The sequence below is a fragment of the Gymnodraco acuticeps genome, unplaced genomic scaffold, assembly GCF_902827175.1.
Source record: "Gymnodraco acuticeps unplaced genomic scaffold, fGymAcu1.1, whole genome shotgun sequence".
In the NCBI taxonomy this organism is placed as follows: Eukaryota; Metazoa; Chordata; class Actinopteri; order Perciformes; family Bathydraconidae; genus Gymnodraco; species Gymnodraco acuticeps.
In genome coordinates, this window is record NW_022990590.1 from 8,208,830 (window position 1) to 8,233,575 (window position 24,746).

The 24,746-nt window shown below is 42.0% G+C and overlaps 1 protein-coding gene across 2 annotated transcripts in view; it reads left to right on the plus strand.

The window, feature by feature from the left end:
• The window catches only part of disp1 (dispatched homolog 1 (Drosophila)), a 107,627-nt gene that overhangs the window by 79,778 nt on the left and 3,103 nt on the right, over positions 1-24,746 (plus strand). For both annotated transcript variants that reach the window (XM_034228586.1, XM_034228587.1), the window contains 6 exons: positions 17,476-17,505; positions 18,458-18,581; positions 18,713-18,840; positions 21,223-21,317; positions 22,090-22,187; positions 22,903-24,492. In XM_034228586.1, coding sequence (XP_034084477.1) covers positions 17,476-17,505; positions 18,458-18,581; positions 18,713-18,840; positions 21,223-21,317; positions 22,090-22,187; positions 22,903-24,492 — 2,065 coding nt within the window. The remainder of the gene's footprint in view (positions 1-17,475; positions 17,506-18,457; positions 18,582-18,712; positions 18,841-21,222; positions 21,318-22,089; positions 22,188-22,902; positions 24,493-24,746) is intronic.

The following is a 24,746-nucleotide window of genomic DNA, read 5'->3' on the forward strand; positions in this document are numbered from 1 at the left end:
GTACACGTGTGTACCGAAGTGTACCGAACGAATATAACGTTAAACGTAAAAAATTGAGAACGTGAACAACTTCTTGGAAATAATCTCAGGTGCTGCGTCGCAGCATTCAGAGTAATTTGCTCACATTGTGTTCAACGCGTCATAGAGCAAGTCATTTCATTGGACGAGAGGCATACTATGAGAGCTGGTCAGAGGGATGCGTTCAAATGTAGTCAGTAATTTGAGGAACTGTCGAAATGGTGAACGCAGATAAAGTTGAGCTCGAAAATCCTCCAGCATCAGCGTCTCCGGTTTGGGAACATTTTGGTTTCGCAGTTACGTACAAAGACAGGTGGACCGAACCAAAGCTGTTTGTCGGCATTGTTCAACTAACATTGGTTACACGGCTGGCAATACATCACACTTGCACACTCATTTGAAAAGGCATCACCCGAACGTGAATATCACCGGTACCAAAAGAAAAAAGACTGAAGTGCAAACCCAACTCCCACTAGCATGTAAGCCTCCACCACTCGCAGAGAGTTCAGACCGAGCCAAAGCTATTACAAACGCCAAATATCCTTATGTTGCCATGTTAGCAAAGCGCTACCTGGCTGTACCTCTGTCCCTAGCGAGAGGGTGTTCTCCACAGCAGGAGACATTGTTAGTGCCAGCAGATCTGCCCTTTCGGCAAGCAATGTGGACAAGTTCATTTTTCTTTAAAAAACATGAAAATACAATGACAAGCAAGTCCTAATGTCAAGCTGGCTGCTTAGGTGCTAGTACAGTACAGTTCAAATACAGATTATTTCAGTTCATCGAAATGCTGCACCTTAATGTTTATTTGTATTATATTTTGTATTTGTTTGAGTGATTATTCACAGTTTAATAATAATTAAAAAAAACAAAAAAATATTTTATGTTTTGTGATCATTTTTTCTGCTGTACCGAAAACGTACTGAACCGAACCGTGACCTAAAAACCGAGGTACGTACCAAACCGAAATGTTTGTGAACCGTTACACCCCTAACGCTAACACAGTTCTGTGTACTGCTATGCTGTTATGTTCAGTCATCGTTCTTATGTTGAACATGAATACACTTACACTTACTTTGTAAGTAATTATGGGATGTATTTCTTCTTTCATAGCAATTTTCCTTCATACTTTCTTGCAGCGAAATTGGTCTTAAATTCTATTCAAAGTGGTCTTAAAAAGGTCTTAAAAAGTCTTACATTTGAGTTGGTGAAACCTGCAGGAACCCTGAGAGCGATGAACTGGACTAAGATCCTGGAATTCTAATGTGAATTTAAAAAAGAAAAATCCTCCACGCGTTTTATACAGTACACAGTGCACATACATATACAAATACACACACAGTTATATGCACACATGCACAGGCAGTTGGAGAGGTCAGAGCAGAGGCAGCCAGTCTAGCCAGCGCCAGTGAGCAGTTGGGGGTTAGGTGCCTTGCTCAAGGGCACTTCGGCAGTGGCCCAGGAGGTGAACTGGCTCCTCTCCAGTACCAGTCCACACTCCGTATTTTTTGGTCCGATCGGGACGTGAACCGGTGACCCTTCGGTCCAAAGTCCAATCCCATACAGACTGAACCACTGCCGCCAGAAATGTTCATGTCCTTGTATCATATCATAGGTCGATGCATACAAACAATCAAGGTCATGTCCATGTATCGTACGATAAGTCGATAAAATCATTATGGGGACAGGTCTAGTTTTGTGTTGTAGGACAGGTTGGGGTTTGTTTTTTTGGCTTCCTCGTTCTTACATGCTTCCACTTCCAGAGAATGTATACATGTGTGCACCCAGTGTACAAATCAATGTGTTTGCTTGTATGTGTGTGGATGATTTTGTATTCATTGACTCTCCTGATGTTAGTCTGGAATGCAGCAGGAGTGGGTCACGGTTGTTTGGTGCTAGGATACAAATGGGCAATACTTTGGACAAAATACAGGAAGGTTATTTTACCAAAAATGTTCTCCAAATAGAGGTCTGTCATGGTATTTATACCAGTAATGTCTACCCCAGCATGTTGGCAGAATGAGAGCAAATACAACTTGTCACTGACTGATGGAAGCCTTTTGAGGTTTTGTCAGTTGTCATGGCACATACCACAGTTTGAGCCCTGAGTCTGGAGACTTCAGGATGAGGGTAAAGCTGTAAACTTGTTGACACACTATACAAATGTTGGGAGCATGACTTGAGTAGAAAACCACACTTCAAACTGTTTGTGCCAGACCTGAATTATACCCTTAAGCTCCCTTTTTATGTCCACTATATTGTGTGTGTTTGTTTGTAGGCTGTAAGGGCCTGTGTGGGTCCCTTTTAACCCTTATCAATGTGCACTTACAACCAGTGTTGTGCTAGTTACTGAAAACCAGTAACTAGTTACCATTACTAGTTACTTCATGTCAAAAGTAACTCAGTTACTTTACTGATTACTTACATCAACAAGTAATGCGTTACTGTGAAAAGTAACATTTTAGTTACTTAAAAGAGGGCTCCCATTAATGCCCTTATAGCCTTCATTTCAGTACTGTTATTGCATTGGAGAATAATACAATCTGTTGATCAACTTGACATGCATTATATGCTATCTGGATTGCATCGATATTAGCTGGCTTTCCATTTTTGTATATTCTTTCTCCAGGTAGTTGGAAAAAGTTTTCCGTCCCATATGCCGTGTGCCGCCCGGACATGGTATCATGCTAACTAGCTCCCTGAAAACGGGTGACTCCACTGTAGCAATAGCCTGCATGTGTTCTACAACATACCGTGCAATGGCTTTATCGACTTTTCCCTGGCTAGCAGTCCCTTGGTTAAAATCCAGCCGCTGTTGCTTAGGTGGAGGTGGAGTGGCGTCGGCTGAGTCTCTGTGGTCTTAGTTACTAGCTTCGTCCCAGCATGTTGTTTTTGCAGATGTTTTAAGAGATTTGAATTACTGGTTTGGGCAGTAGATAAGATCTTTGACCCGCCAAGACACAACTTACATTTAACTAAAACTTTCTTTTCTTTGTGCTGGACAAAAGTGAAATAGTGAGAATATCTCCAGGTGGAGAAACTAGACTTGAGCTCCGCCGCCGCCATGATAGTCTTGTTAGTAAACAACACAAACACGCCCACAGCCCGTCTCCGCATGTGACACAGGAAGTATCTAAGTACATTTACTCAAGTACTTAAGTACAGTTCTCATCTCTGTTCGCCTGGCTGTTGACTATATCAAAAAACTAACGCAGTAACGGAGTAACGCACCATGTAGTAACGGTAACTGAGTTACTGAATTTAAAAAGTAATGCGTTAGAGTACTAGTTACTGCCAAAAATAACGGCGTTACATTAACGCGTTACTTTGTAACGCGTTAGTCCCAACACTGCTTACAACTAAATGTAATTCAACTCAGGTTTCTTTAAAAGCACCCTATTCTGCTCATTTTCAGGTTCATATTAGTATCAAGTGTCTCTACTGTGACATGTCTCCATGCTTTAATGTTAACCTTTGATATGGCTTGTGTTTACTAGACCCTCCTGGCTGCGGGGATGCAAACAGGAGACAGGAATTTAGCATGTTATTTTTCTATACCTGCACACAAGCAGACTCATGGCAACAAGCAAAGCAGAATGTTGGCATTCAACTCCTTTGTTGGCAAACTCCTTTTTCTGTCCTCAAGTGATCCATCTTTAGAGAGGTGGTTCTTTCCCTTTTACACCAAAGCCACAGGCCTTCCACCGCATTTCAAACTGGAACCATTTAATGCCTCGCATAATCATTTGCATAATCCTATATTTACCTTCTCCACAGAGGCGGGGTGGGCAAGTAATTATTTACTCATATCAGCTCCTTTTTATGGGAGCATCTCGTTGCGGGGAATCTGATTTGCATGAGGCTTTATTTCTGCTTCCCGACATGAAATTTTCCTCGCCAGAATTAAGTTGGATCTCCCCCCGTCATTTTCATTAGAAAGAGGGCCGTTGTGGGTGGCGGTGAAAGCTGAGGTTTGTGTAGCCGCAGTGGGAACGTACACGGAACCTGGTGTGCGCAAATGAAACCCTGGGTGGGCACTGAGAGGCAAAACAGGATTATGTTGCAGGCATTTAGATGCATTCACTCCCGGTTATTCCTCCTTCATATTTTCTGTTTCCTTAACACTCTTTCTTTCTTCATCTCTGTCCCTCCCTCCTCCTCCTCCCCTGTCTCTTGTTCAACATGAGAATGGAGAGCAGATGTGGCCTTTTGCGTCTCTAATGTTGAACCACTCTCTTATTTACCAAACAGGTCCCTCTTGTTCGGCGATGACGTGTGTGTGTGTGTGTGTGTGTGTGTGTGTGTGTGTTGTGTGTGTGTGTGTGTGTGGTGTGTGTGTGTGTGGTGTGTGTGTGGTGTGTGGTGTGTGTGTGTGTGTGTGTGTGTGTGTGTGTGTGTGTGTGTGTGTGTGTGTGTGTGTGCTGTGTGTGTGTGTGTGTGTGTGTGTGTGTGTGTGTGTGTGTGTGTGTGTGTGTGTGTGTGTGTGTGTGTGTGTGTGTGTGTGTGTGTGTGTGTGGTGTGTGTGTGTGTGTGTGTGTCGTGTGTGTGTGTGTGTGTGTGTGTGTGTGTGTGGTGTGTGTGTGTGTGTGTGTGTGTGTGTGTGTGTGTGTGTGTGTGTACTGTGGAGTTTATTTGCTAAACGCCATACTAACACATAAACCAAGATACTATATATTCCTCCATCATTTGTGGTGTTTGTAGTCAGACAAGATGGTGTCGGATATCAGTTTGATCTGCCTCAGTGGCTGCATCTGCCAGATTAGCCGAGGGATTACATCTGCGATCACACACAAACCTCACACACACTGATAAGGTGTACCTTTAGCTCTTCGGGAGACCTTTTAATGCGGGGATTTTTATCGGCTTCACAAATCCATTTACCCAGATTAGCTTGTACTTTGTTTCCTAACTTTTCTATTTTGAGAATATCAAAAGCCTTTGGGGTGTTATCTACGTATGAAATAAAGCAAAGCTTTGGAGAAAGGCAAGCCACAATTCAGCACTTTCTGCAGAGGGAGTAAAAAAAAAACGTTGGGTCTGTTAAAAGTATTAGGACCATGTCTGTGTTTCCGCTGTAAGATGATCTTTTACAGACATTTTATGTGTATTATTTAAGAACGGACGGAAACAGTGTGTCCTTGGGATGTCAGCTGTTTGGCCCTGGTCAGTTTAGTGTGTGCCAGCAGGTTTAAAGGCTTCAGGTGAAAGCCCTTTAGACAAGACTTGGGGGGAGGAAATGAGTTGTGGCTGCTCCTTTTGAGAAATTCTCCCAATGAATGTCTTTTACACTCAAGTATTTATGTTTAAGATGAAAGTAAGGATTATTTTTCATTGGTGGTTAATATGTTGATTATTTATTTAAAAAAGATTGACCTATTACAACAGAGCCGGCCAGCTAACCAATCAGAGCAGACTGGGCTCTGGTTTCAGACAGAGGGTGAAAAGAGGTGCTGCACAGCAGAGGCACAAAATACAAATATGAACCTCAAAATGAGCATAATACTGTATGTCTTCCTTAAATGACAGTATGAAGTTTTATTGATGTATCTGTGCTTGGCTTGACATATTGTTAAGTTGAAAACGTAAAAATGGTGGAGGTCGTATCCATATATAGTCTGAAAAGTGGATACAGTAAAGTCCTTAGCACTTATGTCCATCTATCGTTTGGTAGGGGGATAACATCAAAATGATTAAGATCAGGTCCGAATACTGCACTATTATTTGATAGTTGTACAAAGACTAGTGTCTTTTAGGACAGCTTGTATCTGTGTGTATTACATTTAAAAAATCTGTTTTTTGTTTGTGTGGAATTGTGCATCTCCCCTCAATGTAGTTACATTTCAGTATCCATTCTTGTAGGAAGTAGTAGTTTTATTCCTGTCTGTCTCTTTTTGGCTTTTTGGAAGACTATGGCTAGTTGAGCAGAGCCCAGCGCATGCAGCCCTAAAGGGTCAATCTGGAGTCAAGAGTCACACTCAGACCACTGCTACAGTCTCGAGGCTTTACTCGGGTGTCTGTGAGTGCACACTTATGGTAGATGCAGGCCAGAGGGAGAACTGTATTTAGGGCAATGTGTAGCTTCAGGGCACCCGAGTTCCTGCTAACCTGCTCCTACCTGCACCGCTGACCTGCAGCAGCCACCAAACTGCTCACTGACACTCGACCATCCGGGGTCAGGTCGAGTATTTAACCCCCCCACCCCCTCGCTCACACTCTGCTCTCCTGGAGCAAAATGTTTCTACCCTCTTCCCCGATGCCTCTCGCAACACCTCTTGTTGTTTATGGCAACCACAAGTTTGGTTTCGATTCATGCCTTGTCAGATAGCAAGAGTTCCCGTCTCCCACTCCCCTCCGACGCCCGCTCAGGAAAGGTCAGCTTTTATTATCTCCAGCAAGTATGAATTGAAAAGTTTGGTTGCTATGACGGACCAGGGGAAAATGCATTCAAACATGACAACTCAACTAGTAGAGCATTCATCATGTGTTATTCAGCAACTTTGGATCAGATGGTTGTATCCAGAGTCTGAACATGTTTGGTGGACTGCACAGTGTTGACCTGTCTGAGCTTCATTGCTTTCATTTCTTGTTTGACAAAATTCCAGATTTGAGTTTCTTTCCTTTTTGTTGTACCTCCTTTCTTTTGTCTCGCTCTCTGTCAGACAGCTGCAAGCCTGAACCAGCAACAGTTTGTCTGCAAGTGATCTGTGTGCTGAGCTCCGTGTTGGAGGGTGTCAGCTTGACAAGGCTTTGCACATTATAAAGAATAACAAGCGTTTGCAACGCCTTGTGGTCGGGCATCTTGGCTTGTTTCTCAATCGTCTACATTTGTCTTTAAAATAATTCCCCAAATTCCCAATGTAGTTCCTTTTTTATCAGAAATGTTCTGCACTTGTTTGGATATCACAAACAGAATTGTTTATCACGATAATAATGGTTAGATAATTTACAATAGAATTAGGGCTGTAACCAGCCGGTTAGTTCATCAATCAATTGATCATTGTTATCATACGTGTGTTATCAACGTGATGACTATAATTATTTGAACCTGTATTTTGTGACACTCGTATTACTACACAATGTATATGTTGAAACAAGACAGTACAAATGCAGATTCATTCAAACGGTAATCTGGGTATTTTCCTCATTGTCATTTTCGGCAGAACAAGTTCAGTTAAAGGGCCCAGTTACAGGGTGCTAATATCAGCTAAATGAAATGATACAATCTGTAAAAAGGATGTGTTAATATGTCTGTGTATATCTTGTGGCTCCAGGGGCTTATGTGCAGACTCTGTGATGGATGGAGAGATTTACTGACATCCTGCGTGTCCAATCCTCTCTGCACTGGAAGAGAACACTTGAGCTACAAGGTTAGCCTGGGGTAAATGTGTGATGATGTCTGCAGGGACAGCTGGTATTTCATGGTCTTTCTTTGAGTTACATCAGCTCAGCTCACATTTAGTGTTCTGTTGGAGCGTGAAGGAAGCTGTGATCTGTGGCACCATGGCAAAGAAGACATCATGAGAGCTAATGGTCTGAGGCTCAGGGAGTAGATGTTCGATTGGTGGTTCTATCAATGTGTCCTTGGGCAAGATACTCAACCCCAAATGACTCCTGGTAGCATAGTTTGTGTATGTTAGTCTCTCAGAGCAAATGGCACCTTGTATAAATGGATGTTACGGGTTGTATATGTAAAAGTACTTTAACGGTTCACAAGGACTGGGAAACCACTATACTTCCTCATAAAACACTTGCAAAGCCGATTTTTAGAAACTTTTTTAATTGTGCAATGTTGACATGCATGTTTGCTAGCTTGCAGTCTACATATTCTCTACCTTGGCAGACATATTGCTACATGTTTCGACGTAACCTACTTCAATTTTTTTGTAAATGAAACCAATCGGCATACTTGGTGCAATCATAGACGGTTACAAATTGAAAACTTGCTATCTAAGCTTGCTAGCTCACACTTGCTTTTACTATGGGAACAGCACGTAGCTAAGGCAGGCCTTGCACATCCCCAGTTCAACACTCTCGCCCAGAAATGGTCACTTCTAGCTTAAAAAAACCAAGATGGCAACAGCCAAAACACACACTTAAGGCTTTCATCTTGGTTTTTGACTGCCATCATCTTTTTGGAACCAGAAGAGACGAGGGGGGTTGGAGCTAAGTACAAACAAACACTGACCACGATATTTATAGTCAATCAAAATGTTACAATTAACTTCCATGAAGATATATTAGTTACATTTAGTGCTTCTAGTTATCAAAAACTTGAAATCAGGATATTATCAGGGCTTTAGGTTGTGTGCAGTTGTGTAGAGATAATGGCCTGGTTGTGAAATGTGAGGTCAGTTGAAGCAGCTGGTGCTGTAACTGAGGCCGGCCAAGAGATATGAGCAGAGAGCTCAAGGAGGGAGAGAGTGAAACAGATGAGTCTGATAGTTCTCACTCTTTAGATTTTCAGAACACTTTTCTGGCCTTCTTAATTCAGGCTGTTCCTGTTTAAGACCTGTCTTAAAGCCTTCTGCTTCTTTTCTTTTTCACCTCACTCCCGGTTTCCCTGCTCTCTTTCTTCCTTCTTTACCACCATTTTAATCTCTCCCTGTACCCCCCCAGTCTTATGGTATAGTTCCCTAGTATGAAGTAAAGCCCATAAAGAGAGCCATCCCAGATCAAAGGCCCGCGCTGTCCCATAAAGCAGGATCTAAGCCTGATGTGAGCAGGACATTGTCATAACTTCTCATAAGCTGGCTGAGCAGCTCGCCAGCTCTCAGCTGGAGAAAGATGGTTCGCTGGCTGCTGGAGATCCCGTAGCCCTTTGAAAGGGATAAACTACTACATGTGTTCAGATTGCGCCAAGATGGATTTAAGTCTGTAGGGCTTTGTTTTCTTTGAACAGTTTGAGGTGTACTTGATAGGCTAGCTAGATACACTTTTTAATGAGTGGTAGCTCTAAATTGTAATTAGTGAAGATCATCATTATTAAAAGACATTTGCTGATTTATAACGCAAACATTTTCAATCACAAGTCTTTAAGTCGCGGCATCCTATTTGTAGAGGCGAGGCTCATCTGTCAAAAACAGGAGCTGTCTGTCGTTGTGGCAGCAGCAGGCTTACAGATCTAATGAGCAATGGCAAATGGAAAAAAAAGTGGACGGGTGCGAACAAGCCAAATGATCTTACCATAAACATCATCACCAGACTGCACTAACCTCTCCCACTGTACCATATGCAAATCAATCAGTCAGTTGGGGAATTAGCGGCTCTCTAAATGCTGCTGTGGGAATCCCCAGATGTTTTCAGGAGTGTCTTTTAAAGTGTGAAAAAAAAGTAGTTCATCTATTTGTTTATGTTGCTAGGGTATGAATCAGTGTTTCTGCCAGACCAGGGCTGAGAGGACGTCCACCCCGAGAGCGGGGGGGAGACGTCACGTGACTTGAATTTTTAATTGAGCCGTCCCTTTATAGATACTATCTCTTTACATATTAGTGATGGGAATTCCGGCTCTTTTTAGTGAGCCAGATCATTTGGCTCGGCTCACTAAGAAGAGCCGGCTCTTTCGGCTCCTAAACGGCTCTTCATGTTGCCACAGTTTACCACGGAGCTTCAGTTTCGCCGCTGCGAGGCTCCGGCACTCGCAGTTCACGCGCGTGCTCCACTAGCACCCCCCCCCCGTCAAGGCACTCTGGCAGTACACTTTCCGTCACAGGAACACGCTTTGCTGGCGGCAAAAATAATCCCACCAGACTTCTTTGCCCCTCCAACAGAGGGATGTCCTTGTCCTTTTTCCTTTTCGTCATTTCAAGCGATAAAAACTCGATCTTCTCTCGAATTATTCTTTTTTTTGGACGCCCTCGGCTCGAGTTCAGGGCATTCCGAGCTGAATAAGGGCGTCAAATGACGGCAAGACGCCCCCCTGGCGGAAAGCTGGTATGAATACATACAGTATAAACTGTGCCAATGGGAGAGATAATGATATCGTTTGCAAACTTGTGCGTAAAGAGAAAACAGAAAGAAGTTCCTTAAACATGTCAACGTTTTCCTCCCCTGCACTTTGTAAACCTCTGCTCGGAGGATTTTCCAGACCCCTCCATCACCCCCAGTACTCTTCGTTCCTATCACACAGGGGAGGACAGGTTTCACCAGGCTATCATCATTAGGGCTTCTAGCCTCAGGGCCTATCTGGGGCTAGGACTGCTCAGTCAACCTGGTCCAAAAAGCATCTAATGTCTTCTTTGTATTTGAAAGATTTCTGCTCAATGGCCGTTGTTTTGTGCCCGTCGGACTTCTCTTTTAGCGAGAGGTATTAACAGATGCCCATGGGAGAAAGTGGTGCAGCCGCAGGTGAAAACCATTGGTTCCACTTCTGGAGGTCTGCTGTTCTCAATGGCCACACATAACCACTTAAAGTTGGCTAGCTTACAGCTCCACTCAACCATGCAGTGTAGGGTTGGCTGGTTAAGAAGTTTCTAGATTCATGTTTTCTGGCCAGGAACATTCAACCATCTGGAACTGGCATTTCAGTTATAGACCCTACTTTGCCCTGTAGTAGAAAAACACGTAAATGGCTATAGTTTTTATAGCATATGATCTTAAATGCTGTTTTTCCTCCTCTTAAAAGAGAATCTTGTAATGTTTCTGCACCATCAATCAATCAATGTTTATTTATATAGCCCAATATCACAAATGTTACATTTTGTACAGAATATCAGTATGACAATACGACACCCTCTGTCCTTAGACCCTCACATCGTACAAGGAAAAACTTCCAGAGAAAACTCTGGCTTTGTGAGGCGAGGAGCAGCCCTGATGAAGTCGTCACACTGACTGACAGCCTGTAACTATTGACTACAGTGCTGAAATCCTGTATGCCTGGAATTTCTGCGCGCCCATATTTCACCTCCAAGAATTCAGGGGAATGGCAGGTGCAGCCAGAAAGGGCCACACTCACCACTGGATACACACATGCACACACATTGACTTCCATTGTACTGCTTCAGAATAAATATAGAAATAAAAAAGCTGGAACATAAGTCAATTTATCGATAAGGGGATTGACTAAAAAAATGTCTTCTTCTGAAAACATGCACTTTGAACTTTGCTAGCCAAACAAAATGCATTTAACACGTTATTAATAAATATAAGAACTCTCCTTAATTAGAACACATTTAGTTTTACTACTTACAAAATAGCCCTACTTAAAAATATATTCAAAACCATATTCAAATCAAAACTAGGATTAAAGGCAACATTTTACACTCATCAATTGGACAAACATATAGGTCAAATATGGTCACATACTGTATCATATGTATAGAAGCTCATTGTCTAAATAGTAACATGAAACATCAAGTTGTATGTAAAAGTGCACACATTAAAGGAAAAATAAAGTCCCTCTATATAGCAGTTACTACACTCACGTTGCCTTGAAGCGCCCCATGTCTCTGGCTCTGTGGTGATAATGAGAGGAGAGTGTCCCCAGCTGACCTCCATTTAACCTCTGTGTTTAAAGAGCACAGGCCTGTACAGGAGTTTATTGGAGGCCTGTTGGAAACGTGATGCCCTGTGCATCCCACTGTTACTCATGAACCTCAGAACATCTAGCTGCTCTGTAACGTCTTATCACAACACACTTCTCTGCTAATGCAACACTCACCCTTAGATTTCCTCTGAGAAAAACCTATTTTCCATTTTCTTTGGTCATTTTAGTTGTCACATTTGTGGGGGTAAAACTCTCCGATCAACAGATCGCTTAGTTGAAGAACTTATAGAAAACATTTAGATACAAGAAGCCTCGACTTTATAACACTTCTTCTGTCAAATATGTCTCTTATTTATTGGGTTATAGGTATAAAATATTTTACACTATCTGATTTGATCACTTTTTACAGAAACGCTGCTCTACTAAACTCATCCTTATTCACTTTCAGGCTTTTTTGTTGGCATGCTAAACAACCTACTCTAAAGGCCCTATTTAGACTTTACTGTCTGCATAGGAATATAGGAAACTTTAAAAGTATATTCAAACATTATACTTGTTTATTGAACTGTCAAACGCTGATTTAGTTTTACCCCCTATGTGCTTCCAACATTTACAGTGTCATTAATGTCATCCTAGCATACACTCGGGCTCTCTGAGTGAGTGTTAATATATGGGGGTTATTCTCTATCTTTATTCAAGAGCGTGGTATTTAAATTTGAGAGCATACTTTATGTATTTCTTTCCCTCAAACCCTGTCCTCGCACTCAAATAGTGCCTGCTTGCACTTAGATGTGCTCTGCTTCTGCTCAAACTGTACGCTTGCACTCAGATATATTGCTGCTCTCAGATTTATTCTGTGCGCGCTCGAAACTTTTGTGCAACAATCCTGTCAAAATCCCTCAACCAATAGGAGGCCAGGTGTCCTTGCGGGTGCGTTCACTTTACTTATTACAGCGTCCCGTAAGGGCGGTTACTCTTTGGTTTATAAACTCCCGCCCTCCACGGCTTTATAACATAGCATGTACTGTAAAGCGCTCGCTTTAGTAACCGCCCTTACGGGACGCTGTAATAAGTAAAGTGAACGCACCCGCAAGGACACCTGGCCTCCTATTGGTTGAGGGATTTTGACAGGATTGTTGCACAAAAGTTTCGAGCGCGCACAGAATAAATCTGAGAGCAGAACAAATCTGTAAGCAGCAATATATCTGAGTGCAAGCGTACAGTTTGAGCAGAAGCAGAGCAAATCTAAGTGCAAGCAGGCACTATTTGAGTGTGAGGACAGGGTTTGAGGGAAATACATACATAAAGTATGCTCTCAAATTTAAATACCACGCTCTTGAATAAAGATAGGGAATAACCCCCATATTAATACCCCTCTCTGTACGCTGGTTTAACCATAAGAGAATTATATAAATATTCACACACAAGGCTACTTTTCAGCCACACTGCGGTGAATTTGTGCCTAACCAGTGTCATGATGTCATCTGAAGGGGGGGTGCTGGGAGTCTGGACCTATTTCATGGCTTGGTCGAGCCTCTAATTGTGTGCAGCGTTCCAGCGAGGCACTAATCAGGGAGAGGCGGCCGGCAGCCTGACGGGTGACACTAATTGCTCCTGCTCCGACCTGAAGGCCTTGTTCGCCAAGTATTTACCCGCCCGTCTGTTGACAGTTAGCCCCCCCCAGCCCCCTACCTACTCCTGACTCTGAACCCTGGCGGCACACATACACACTCCTTTACAACAACACACACCTTACAGACTCATGCACATTTATTGGCAAACAGAGGTGGAAGAAGTGATCCAAAAGTATAAATATCAAAATGTAGCAAAACTAAGAGAAGTTATCATGCAGAATGGCACATTTCAGAATCATATATATTATATATATATATATGAAATCATTGTATCTTGGCAAATGTGTAGTTAATTCGAATTACTTTATATACTGCTAGATAACAACAATTATTTATTTTAATTGTATGTTAATGTCAATCGGGAACTCGGCTAGTAAACATATTTTAATAATGTATTTCGCAGTCAAAATGTTATGTTTTATACAAGCTATACCTCCGTTTCACTCGTCACCCCTAAGGGTTTGTCTAATACCTGGAACAACTATTACCATAAACAACTCCATATATTTTAATATTCGTTCTATATATTGTAGAACAACTTTCAATTGTTTTCTTTATCTTCTTACAAACATATCTTCTTATAAACATTTGTATTTTATATTTGTTTACATATTAATATAACTTTATATTCATTGTTTTTTATTATTAGTTATTTTTTTACATCACATATTTTCCTTTAATTTCTAATGTTTATATACATATTTTTATTCTTTTTTCATTCTAAAATGGAACAACCAAACCCAAAATTACTCGGGATAAATAAAGTATTTTGATTCTGATACCATCCCATAAAGTTCCTTTGCAATGCAAACACTGTTCACTACTCCAGTTATTAGGACCAGCCTTAGATAGGTCTATTGGTCCATTAAAAACAATTCTCCCTTTTCAGCAGAGAGTTGAAGCAGTATAAATATCTGGGGTATTATACCAGCACGTGTGTGTGTGTTGAAACGGGGCTACACACAGCCAGCTCACCTTCACACACACTCCGTGGCCCTCTGTCAGCACAGTGCTGAGTGAGCGGCCGGCGGGCTGTGTTTACCTTATTAATTAGCCCAGTGATCCTGGAACACTCTCCCCATGGTAAATAGAATAACACTGAAAGGTTAGTCAGGTCCGGGGGAGAGGGAAGGAAAATAAGAAGGGGGGGGGGGGGGGCAGAAGCCGGAGAGAGACTGCAAGTTTGTTTTCGAGGCGTCATGAGTAGAAGAGATCACAGAGTCGGGGAGGAAACCCGAGGCGGTGGGTTGTCATCCTGCTGAATTTAGAGCCTCTGTGATCATCAGTCAACACTACTTCTCTGTTGCTCACCGCCAACCACAGCTCGGGTGTTTTTTTACCCTTTTTTTCAATGCGCTTCAGGTCATGTAAGTTGTTTCTTTCTCTGTGTTTTTACTTAAACAACAAATAGAAGTCTCAGGGAATGATCACATTGCCAGATCTTGAGTTCATCTCCCAAGATCGCTAGGAAAAGGTTGCCTGAGTTTTACGACAATCCTAAATGATTGCTAGTGTCTTGACGTATTCTCGATCTATTCATCTTTGTCGTGTCTGTGGCCAAATGGCCCGCTCAGGTATGCTGCACGTCTTTCCAATTGGCAGAAATGGATTCAGATCGGAGACCAAAACTCAAAACAGACCTTCAGTAGACAAATAGATATGCCTGACAGCGCTTTTACAAATCCGTTCCAACTATTTCCAATAACTCGTCTCCTCCTTTTCGGGCCATATCTGTGTCCTGGGGTCTGCAGTTCAAGGCCATACATGGGAAGCCAAGAATCAGAGCACAGGAAAAAGAATAACATTAGCAAAACAGAATTTCCCCTCGGCTACTAGTCCCAACGAGGGCAGGGGAAATGTGCTTTTCATTAGGCAATGTTGATTTAAACCAGGTGGAAGGTCAATTTATAGTGAAGGGAGAGTCCACCTTACGGGAGAAGGCAGTCATATTAATATAATCAAGAATAGTTCAATATTCTAGAGCAAAAACAGTATCTCATCTATAACTTGTGTACTTTAAAGATAGTGAAGTAAGTTCAATTGCACTTCTATTTGGAGCTTTAAACCTTGCCTTCCATCCGCTGTCATATAAATGTCCAGTAAAATACCAAAGGGATTTACAGCCTTCCTACAACCCCACTCAACCGTTGAGCAAAATTCCTCACCAATAGCTCCAGTTAATTTGTGCCTCCCATTACCAGTAATTATAGCATTCCGCAGATTTGACTTTAACGGAAAAACAGGGCAGAAATACGACAACAACCTTTTCGGGACCTCTGGCCAGATTTTCTTAAATCACAGCACTAATGGCCGGAGCGCTAATGACCTCAAAACTCACTTCCTGTTCCTCTGGCGGGGGAAGTTCAGGATGCTATTTCTATAGTAGGGAAGGGTATTGGCGCCAGGCATGAGGGGATGAAATTGTACGGGTCATTTTTATTTAATTTGGCATTTCAAGAATAAAAAAAGAGATGTAGAGACATTATTAGGTTGATATACGAAGTGCAACTTTAACCGTGAAATATCAAGTTAATGATCAACATTTTGACTTTTGACTTGATGTTTTAACTTTATTCTATAAGTGCAAAGAAATTCTCCCAAAAATATAAAAACTGCTGAAAAAAAGCCTTTATTCTTTATAAATGTACACTTAATTAACAACATTTTAATATAATTATTGTCATTAAAAAAACATTTATTTAAACTACTACTACATTCTCAAAATGCAAAAAATAAAAATTCTTCTTTTTCTTTTTCTTATGCATGGCAATACTCACAATTCAGACTTAATTATCAACATTTTGACTTTATTCTTGCAATGTTGGATTTTCTCTCAAAGTGCAAAAAAAATAAAAAAGTTTTAAAAATGTCTTATGATTATTTTTTGAATGTCTAAATTTCGACTTTTTCTCATTATTTTAAAATGTCCTATTTATTTTTTATCTTAGGCACAGCAATTTATTAAGTCAGGGCTTTTTATTTGTACGATACAATTTATTTGGCAGAATCTACAACAGGGATGGTCTCGTCAGCTCTGCCTAACTCATTAGCATATTCAGGACATCACACTATGTACTTGCTGTACGCGCTCTCCTCCCTCTCAATTCTCTCCACACACACCAGGTCTCATATCCTCCTGACCCTTAAGCCCACATTACTTATCTCCTTCAGCCCTGCTGTGATCAGGTGGCCGTATCTGATTCTCCCCCTTCCTCTCCGTCCCTCCTCTTCCTCTCCACCCGGGGCGTTTGCTGCTCCCGGCAAACCGGACACTTCCCCGCCGCTCCCAGGAGGAGCTGAAGAGAAGTCCATATAGATCCTGAGCAGCATGTGCCTCTCAGTGTTAGTCCAAGTATGAGGAGGCCATATTAGAGGATATAAGAAAGTAAAGTCTCATAACGTTTGTGTTGGTGTGCAACAAAAGCTGATGTTGCCTACTCAGATTCCAGTCAGAAACCCTTCAGAATCCGTTCGTAAATGTTTCATTTCTCGTGTCAGTTGTCTTTGTGTGTCACATGTTAGGGCTGCATGATTTTGGGAAATAATCTAATTGGGATTTTTCTGACAGATATTGCGATTGCGATTTGCGATATTTGTTTTTGAGCGACCCAACGGAAGTTTATTGTAAAATGCGGCCATATCTCCGGCTAGGAAGGTCGCATCAAAGTGCTCCCGTCTCTAGCAGCCCGAGCTACGAGTGAAAGAACTAAACTTACATGAAACTTCCGTTGGGTTGCTTTAAAGTCAAGCTTCAGATTCTCCCTGTAATAGAAACATGTGATGGAGCGTCACTAACCTGACCCAGATGGTTTGTTTCACCAAAGCATCTAAAGCTCCATTGGAAGCCATTTGGAAAGGGCAGGTGATTGGATCAATCTATCATGGGCCACTTCTGATTGGTTAACAATGGCTGGTACATGTGGAGCACAGCACTTCTGATTGGTTAACAATGGCTGGTACATGTGGAGCACAGCACTTCTGATTGGTGTGGATGACTGACACACAAGAAGAACACATTTTTTTAATTTGCGATTTTGATAATTGCATCATTTCGATTTTCGATTTAAAATCGATGAATCGTTCAGCCCTATCACATGTATACTAGAAACCATTGTTAGCCTATGTGTCACATCTGAAACGGATTTGAAAAAGGAGCAGAGAGCATTATGGAGAGTGGTCTCGTCCCTATGGGGTGTGCTGCTGCTGGAAAAAGAAAGAAGAGGCAGATTATGAAGAAAAGATGTCCCTTCTCGCTCCAAAGTCTCTGCAAATCTGTTTTTTATCTCCTGTTGCGTTGATTCCAAGATGTAAGCCTGATTTATCTCCCGTCTTTTTGTTTTTCAGCCCTGCAAGGCCCTTTCGATTCCCCAAAAGGTGAGACCTGCCAAAAAACTGTTCCTCTTGCGTTGATGTTCTGGATTGCAAAACTCTCTCCTCCTCCTCCTCTCTTTATTTGTCATCCATCCATCACTGCTGTCATTCCTCAGTAGTGAGTCATGGGAGTCTCTCTCAGTACCTGGCCTCCTTTAACCTGCAGCTCTCCGATACGTCTCAAAGATAATCCAGCAGACTGTTTAATCAGGATTAGAGTTTTTAGAAAGGTTCAGGGAAAGATCCCAAGTGTTAAGAGCTACAGAGGGATGGAGACTCAGTACACGCAGCTTAACCTAAGACTGCTACTAACACTACTTCCAAACAAGCTGAGGCCTTAAGCAAAGCCCAGATGAGGTAGGCTTATCCAGTACATGTACTCAACTACTGTACTTAAGGACATATAGACTATTACTTTATAAATATAAAAAATAAATCAACTAATGAATTGTGATATAATGTTAAAGGTTAATCCACCCACCAGTTTATACACTCATTTAAATAAACCCTGTGCAACACTGAATAAACAAATGACACATTTCAAAAATAGGTTGAGAATATGTTAAAATTCATATACATAATGATCATTATAAGGGTGAAAATATATAAAACAATTACATATTAAGATTGAGATAAAAGTTGATTGCAAGATGGTAATATAATTACATCTCTCTTAACCTCAAAAATGTTGCTCTCATGACTTTTGATTCTTAAGAAAAAGACAGAAAGAAAAAATCCCTTAAAGTGAATTTAGTACCTGTAACTAGTTCACCAGCACTTAGTGTGACTTGCTTGAAGTGATTATATCTGTACTTTCTTTGTTGTTAAGAGTTTGAATCTTTATGGTTTTTGCACTTATTGTAAGTCGCTTTGGATAAAAGCTTCAACCAAATGAAATGTCATGTGACATGACATCACTGTGTACACTATATTAAATCCTTTCCCTTGTTTGCAGCTATGCTGAGCTGATAGCTGATTGGCCGGTGGTGGTGCTGGGGGTGTGCACAGTGCTCATCGTGGTGTGTGCTCTGGTGGGCGTTCTGGTTCCAGATCTGCCCGATTTCTCCGACCCGCTGCTGGTGAGTACAGATGAGATAAAAGAGATAAAAACATTTCAAGTGCTCAATTTATACCAGCACCATGAAGACAGTAACCTTCTTTCATTATCAAAACGTGTTTCCTTATCCTTACTTTCTTTCTTCTTTAAAAGGGTTTCGAGCCAAGGGGAACAGCCATTGGCCAGCGGCTGGTCACATGGAACAACATGGTGAAGAACACGGGCTACAGAGCCACGCTGGCCAACTACCCCTTCAAATACGCTGATGAGCAGGCCAAAAAGTAACGTCACACACACCTTACACTTCACAAGCACACGAGTTTCAGCTTGAGACATTGGGATTAGTTATTAAATAAACGTTCCAGAACGTACACAGACATTACATCCAAATACCATTGGGCTAATGCGGCTACTCACTATACTAAATCATTGTTTTTTGATTCACATTAACATGGCTAAAAATGAACAACACTACAAAAAAAGGCAACATATTTGTTTACATATGGCTGTGAAATGAAGCCTTGATCCTGTAACCTGTAACTGAGGGAGTCAGGAGGGGTGAGTGTTGACCGACATGCTGGAAGTGGGAGCTCACTAAAGATGGATCCACAAGGTCATCAGCTGTGCTCTGTCCTCTCATCAGGAGAAGCTCTTCACATGTTCACGTCTGTCTCTATGACACTCTCAAGGTCAAACCGATGTTTCACATTGGATGTGTTTTCCCTGCTTCTACCAATATAAGCCAGTATCTCAAAACACCAATTCAATCGGCTGGTTGAAATGTAATTGCTTGTTTATCGGATTACATTGACATGCATCTTTAAATGATCTACAATGAATGATGTACCTGCTATCGGAGCCATTCATTCTTTTGTAATATGAAATAGACATTTGTTTTGTTGCTGTTCTGTATATAGTCATTTGATTATTATTTATCGTTCATTGGAGAAGAGACTGGCACCAGGAAAGGCAAGAAAGCAAAGGTTTGTTCTTTAGCCAGGGCAAGAGAGGTTTTCAAAATAGAAACCATTGTTCTTCGTAATATGATCGTCTAAACGTAACATAATATACAGCTTAAACAAAATGTTGCCAGAAGAATGGACTATGATCCTGCGTAATCTGCTACCCGAGGCCTCAGTGGCAGTTTGATTTTCATTATTTAGTTTTTGGTTTGTGGACAAAAATACACTCTAGCTGCCTTTAAAAAAAATAGGAGCGCACCTTGATCTAACCACCCTCACAACAATTCATGGAACAAACAGAAATGTCATATTATTCTTTTTAGTTTTCTGCATTAGCATTCCAGTTAGCTCTGAATCAGACTTCCTGTGTCTATAGGGTTAAGAATCATCACATCTCCACTCTGCTGATTAGATCCTTTCAGTCTGTCTCCTCTGTGTCTCCTCTGTGTCTCCTGCGGTGTCTGTGCCTCCCTTTGTCTCCCCCTCTGTCTCCCTCCACCTGTCTGTCTGCAGATGTAATTGTGTGCTTATGTTCGTACGAGAGGCCTCTGCTGCTGTCAGCGAGCGTCGCAGCCTCACCCCCGTCCCCCCGTCTTTCAACCCCTCTGACAGCCACCTGATTACCCTGCCTTCCTGTCTCTAGCAGGGGACACGGCCCCTCAAATAAAAACCTGCATACACACTGATAGAATTCCTGTCTGAACCGTCGCCGGCATGTAGGCACTGCAGTACTCAGAAAACACATCCTCCTCACAAAACACACACACAATACATACATTTACGCCAACGACTTGTCTGCACGTTGTCCCCTCAGGCCCCCCACTCAATCAGAGCCACTAGTATGATTATTATAATAATGGCAGCGGTATCTTAGTCCCGCTGTACGCCATTCATCTGAACTTTGAGGGGAACAGCAATTACTGCTGCTTTTTTCATTCAAGCATCAGATGTGCTTCCTTTGCTTATTGTCACGCTGACTTTGCAGCCGTGCGTCTCTGGATCTCTGCTGCGTTTATAAAGTCGTGCAAACGTTCTCTGATTGAAGCGATTAGCATTGGTCGCGCTTTGCTCTCCGAGGGAAACCAGATTATTATCTTTAGCCCTGATGATAAGAATGATTTGATTTGATTATTTTTCAATAATTTGGGGACAAAAGTGCCGTCAAAAACAATATAACACTAAGACTTGCTGCCAGAAGTTGAACTAGAGTAGCATCGGAAAGGTTCCCTCGACAAAAAGCCATAGAATATTTTTAATAGATTTGGGAATATTACCGAAACTTAGATCTGTGGAAAACATGTTTATGATACTTACACGTTTTAATCAGCAGTATATTCTCCACATACTGTACTGACACCACTTTTACGATTTTTGATGGGCAAATGCAATCAACAGAATTTAAACAGCTAACGTTAGTCTAACTACATCACAGTTGCGTGGCTTTGCTTCACCACCGCTATGCTAAAGGTGGCTAATGTGCAGCTTGATGACGTTTAGTAGTCTTTTTTGTCTCTTGTTATCAACCGCCGTTATTATGTTACATAGAAACTTGGGACATTCACCATGTATTTACTGATGTATTTGATGTGGTAGAACAAAACGTTAAAACCTTGTGTTAGCATTAAGAAGCAGTATCACTTCTCAATTATTTAAATCTGCCAGTTACATAGGTTTTCTCTCTTTTGTTTTCTTGTTTTTTAGTCATCAAGAGCCCAGGTGGCCCGAGGAACACTTTGATCGAGACAAACGGCAAGCAGAGTGGGACTTCAGTAAAGAGTTTTTCTGTGACGTGCCAGGTAACATTTTGAATACATAAATGACAGTGGTTCAATTTAGATTTAATGAAAATGAAAAATGCAAAAAAATAAAAGATTGAATAAATGCACAGCCACTAGCAGGGGTCTCAAACTCAAGGCCCGGGGGCCAAACCCGGCCCGCGACTTCATTTTCTGTGGCCCCGCAAGAGCTTGCAAAGAATATAATACGTTTATTATACGGTTACATGCCACTTTACAGAAGCAGGATGCCCATAAACTACATGTCCCACAATGCATCTCGTTTTGTGAGATGCGCACTGAAGAGACTTGCAATTATTTGCCCTGGACTTCTGCTTTCAGACGTAGTTAATTGCTAAGTTATTATCCTATCCGATAATAATCCAATTCAGAGGCAATAATGTAATATAATACATTATTTTATATGTATATTTATATAGTTACAACCGGCCCTTTGAGTGCAACCTTTATGCGAATGTGGCCCGCGATGAAGTTGAGTTTGACACCCCTGCACTAAAGGATCTTGGGCCAAACCCAAATGAATACAGCACATTAAAGATGATAAACAATGATATGATAGAATGTAGGTAACAGTATTTAGTTTTATTATATGGATATAGAACAAATTATTTCCACTATTGTCTCAAGGTATAGATGTGTATTAGAGTGAGAGCTTTTCCAGCCACCAGATCTCCAGATTGTAGAATTGTAATTGCCTCATATTTCCTCCCTTTTATTAATGCAGGAAAGATGGTTTTCCTATTTAAGTAATAAACGTCCTCTCTCGATGTAGGTGACAGTTACTCTAGACTGGTGTTCGCATCAGCTGAAGGGAAGAACCTGTGGAATATTCAGGCCATCAAATCCATGTGCAACCTGGACAACACAAAGGTACGACAACAGAAGAGAACACAGGCCTCAAGACTGGGAATGATACAGTTACCATTCACTTCTTATAGTTTTTATTCATTTATTTATTTATAGTATTTTCTTCCAATATAATATCTTATCACATATAACATGCTTAATTTACAGTTATTTGGGTTTTTTATTGAGACCAAATGTTTATTTATCCACCTTTTTTCCCTTGCATTCATAATTGAGGAGACATTACATAGGAACATCTAATTCCTCTAATGTTGTGTTGACATTATTCATATTCAGTAAGGTAAAAACATGCATTGTAAATGTACATTCACATAGAGGGGATGAATTACAGCAATACATTTTGTGCTTTAAAGTTTTCAAAGTATTCTCCTATCAACAGAACCCTACAGAAACCAGAAAGTTCATATTATGGTTTATAATATACTATTATTTATTGTCAAAAAGCTGTGTAGGGTAACATTTGTATCATTCAGTGTATACAACAGTAACACTGCGCGTCACATTTCAACTTGCGCACCAGAGGCTTCCATCGGCTAACACCAGATAGCCTGATGCTAACTTAAATGGGAATTAAATAATGAAGTTGTGCAGCTTTTCTTGACGTTTGAAATGTTGTTGAACTTAACTGATCCAATTCTGATCGTTATCAATTTAACCACTGTTGAATAAATGTATTCACATCAATTGAAGAAGATTTATAATTCGTCTGTGTTCCCAGGTGCGTTCCCACCGTGACTACTGGAGCCTCTGTCAGCGCACCAACGACGCCTCCTGCTGTCCCAGCTGGACGCTCGGTAACTATGTTGCCGCGCTCACCAACAGGTCGTCCTGCCAGAAGATCACAGAGCGCGACGTAGCGCACACTCTCAAGATCCTACGCTCCTGTGCCAAGTACTACCACAACGGCACCCTGGGGCCCGAGTGCTGGGATATGGCCCTGCGACGGAAGGACCAGCTCAAATGTGGCACCGTGCCCAGGAAGTGCACCAAGTACAACGCCGTCTACCAGATCCTTCACTTCCTGGTGGACAAAGACTTCCTGAGTACCAAGAGCCTGGAGTTTTCTCCCCCTATGCTCAAATACAGCATGCTCTTCTCCCCCACAGAGAAGGGAGAGTCCATGATGAACATTTACTTGGACAATTTTGAGAACTGGAACTCTTCAGATGGAATCACCACAGTCACAGGGATTGAGTTTGGGATCAAACACGACCTCTTTCAGGACTACCTCCTCACAGACACGGTGTATCCCGCCATCGCCATCGTGATCGTCCTGTTGGTCATGTGTGTGTACACGCGCTCCATCTTCATCACTCTGATGACGATAATCGCCATCATCAGCTCACTCATTGTGTCTTACTTTCTTTACCGGATGGTTTTCAACTTTGAGTTCTTCCCCTTCATGAACCTCACGGCCCTCATCATCCTGGTGGGCATCGGCGCAGACGACGCCTTCGTGTTGTGCGATGTTTGGAACTATACGAAGTTTGACAAGCCGCACGCCGAGCTATCAGAGACAGTGGGAGTGACTCTCCAACATGCCGCCCTGTCTATGTTCGTCACCAGCTTCACCACCTCTGCAGCTTTTTACGCCAACTACGTCAGCAACATCACTGCCATACGCTGTTTCGGTGTCTATGCGGGCACTGCCATATTGGTGAACTACATTCTCATGGTCACGTGGCTTCCAGCTGTGGTGGTGCTACACGAGCGCTACCTGCCGAATTTGTTCCCGTGCGCCAAGCCTCAGGAGCCGCAGAGTGGATGCTGCACCCGGACGTTCTGGACAGGTCTTTGTCAGAAGGCCAACGACTGCCTGTTCGCTGTCTCCGAGGCGTCACGGATCTTCTTCGAGAAGGTTCTCCCCTGCATCGTCATCAAACTGCGCTACCTCTGGCTCTTCTGGTTCCTCGCCATCACAGTGGGCGGGGCTTATGTTGTCTGTGTCAACCCAAAGATGAAGCTCCCGTCTCTGGAGTTGGCCGAGTTTCAGGTGTTCCGATCCTCGCACCCGTTCGAGCGCTACGACGCCGAGTACAAGAAGCTGTTCATGTTCGAGAGGGTCCATCACGGCGAGGACCTCCACATGCCCATCACCATCATCTGGGGCGTGACCCCCGAGGATAACGGGGACCCCCTTAACCCCAAAAACAAGGGGAAGCTGATGCTGGATAACAGCTTCAACATTGCCAGTCCTGCGTCCCAGCTGTGGATCCTCAGCTTCTGCCAGAAGCTGAGGAATCAGAGCTTTGTGTTCCAGTCAGACGAGCAGGACTTCACCAGCTGCTTCATCGAGACCTTCAAACAGGTCAGTACTGCATGTGCACTAAGTATACTCTAGGGATGCACTGATACAACGATAAGTATCAGTATTGATCCTGCAAAGGACATAATCACTGAATCGTATCAGGAAAAAAAAGATAATCCATTAGCCTAAACAATAATGTAAATGTCTTTTTTTGAGATTTTGAGATTTAAATACTGGCTCTTATTTTTGAACATTTGAAATGTTCTTAAAAATAAGTAGGTCCAAACAAATATTTCATTAACAAGCTTATTAGT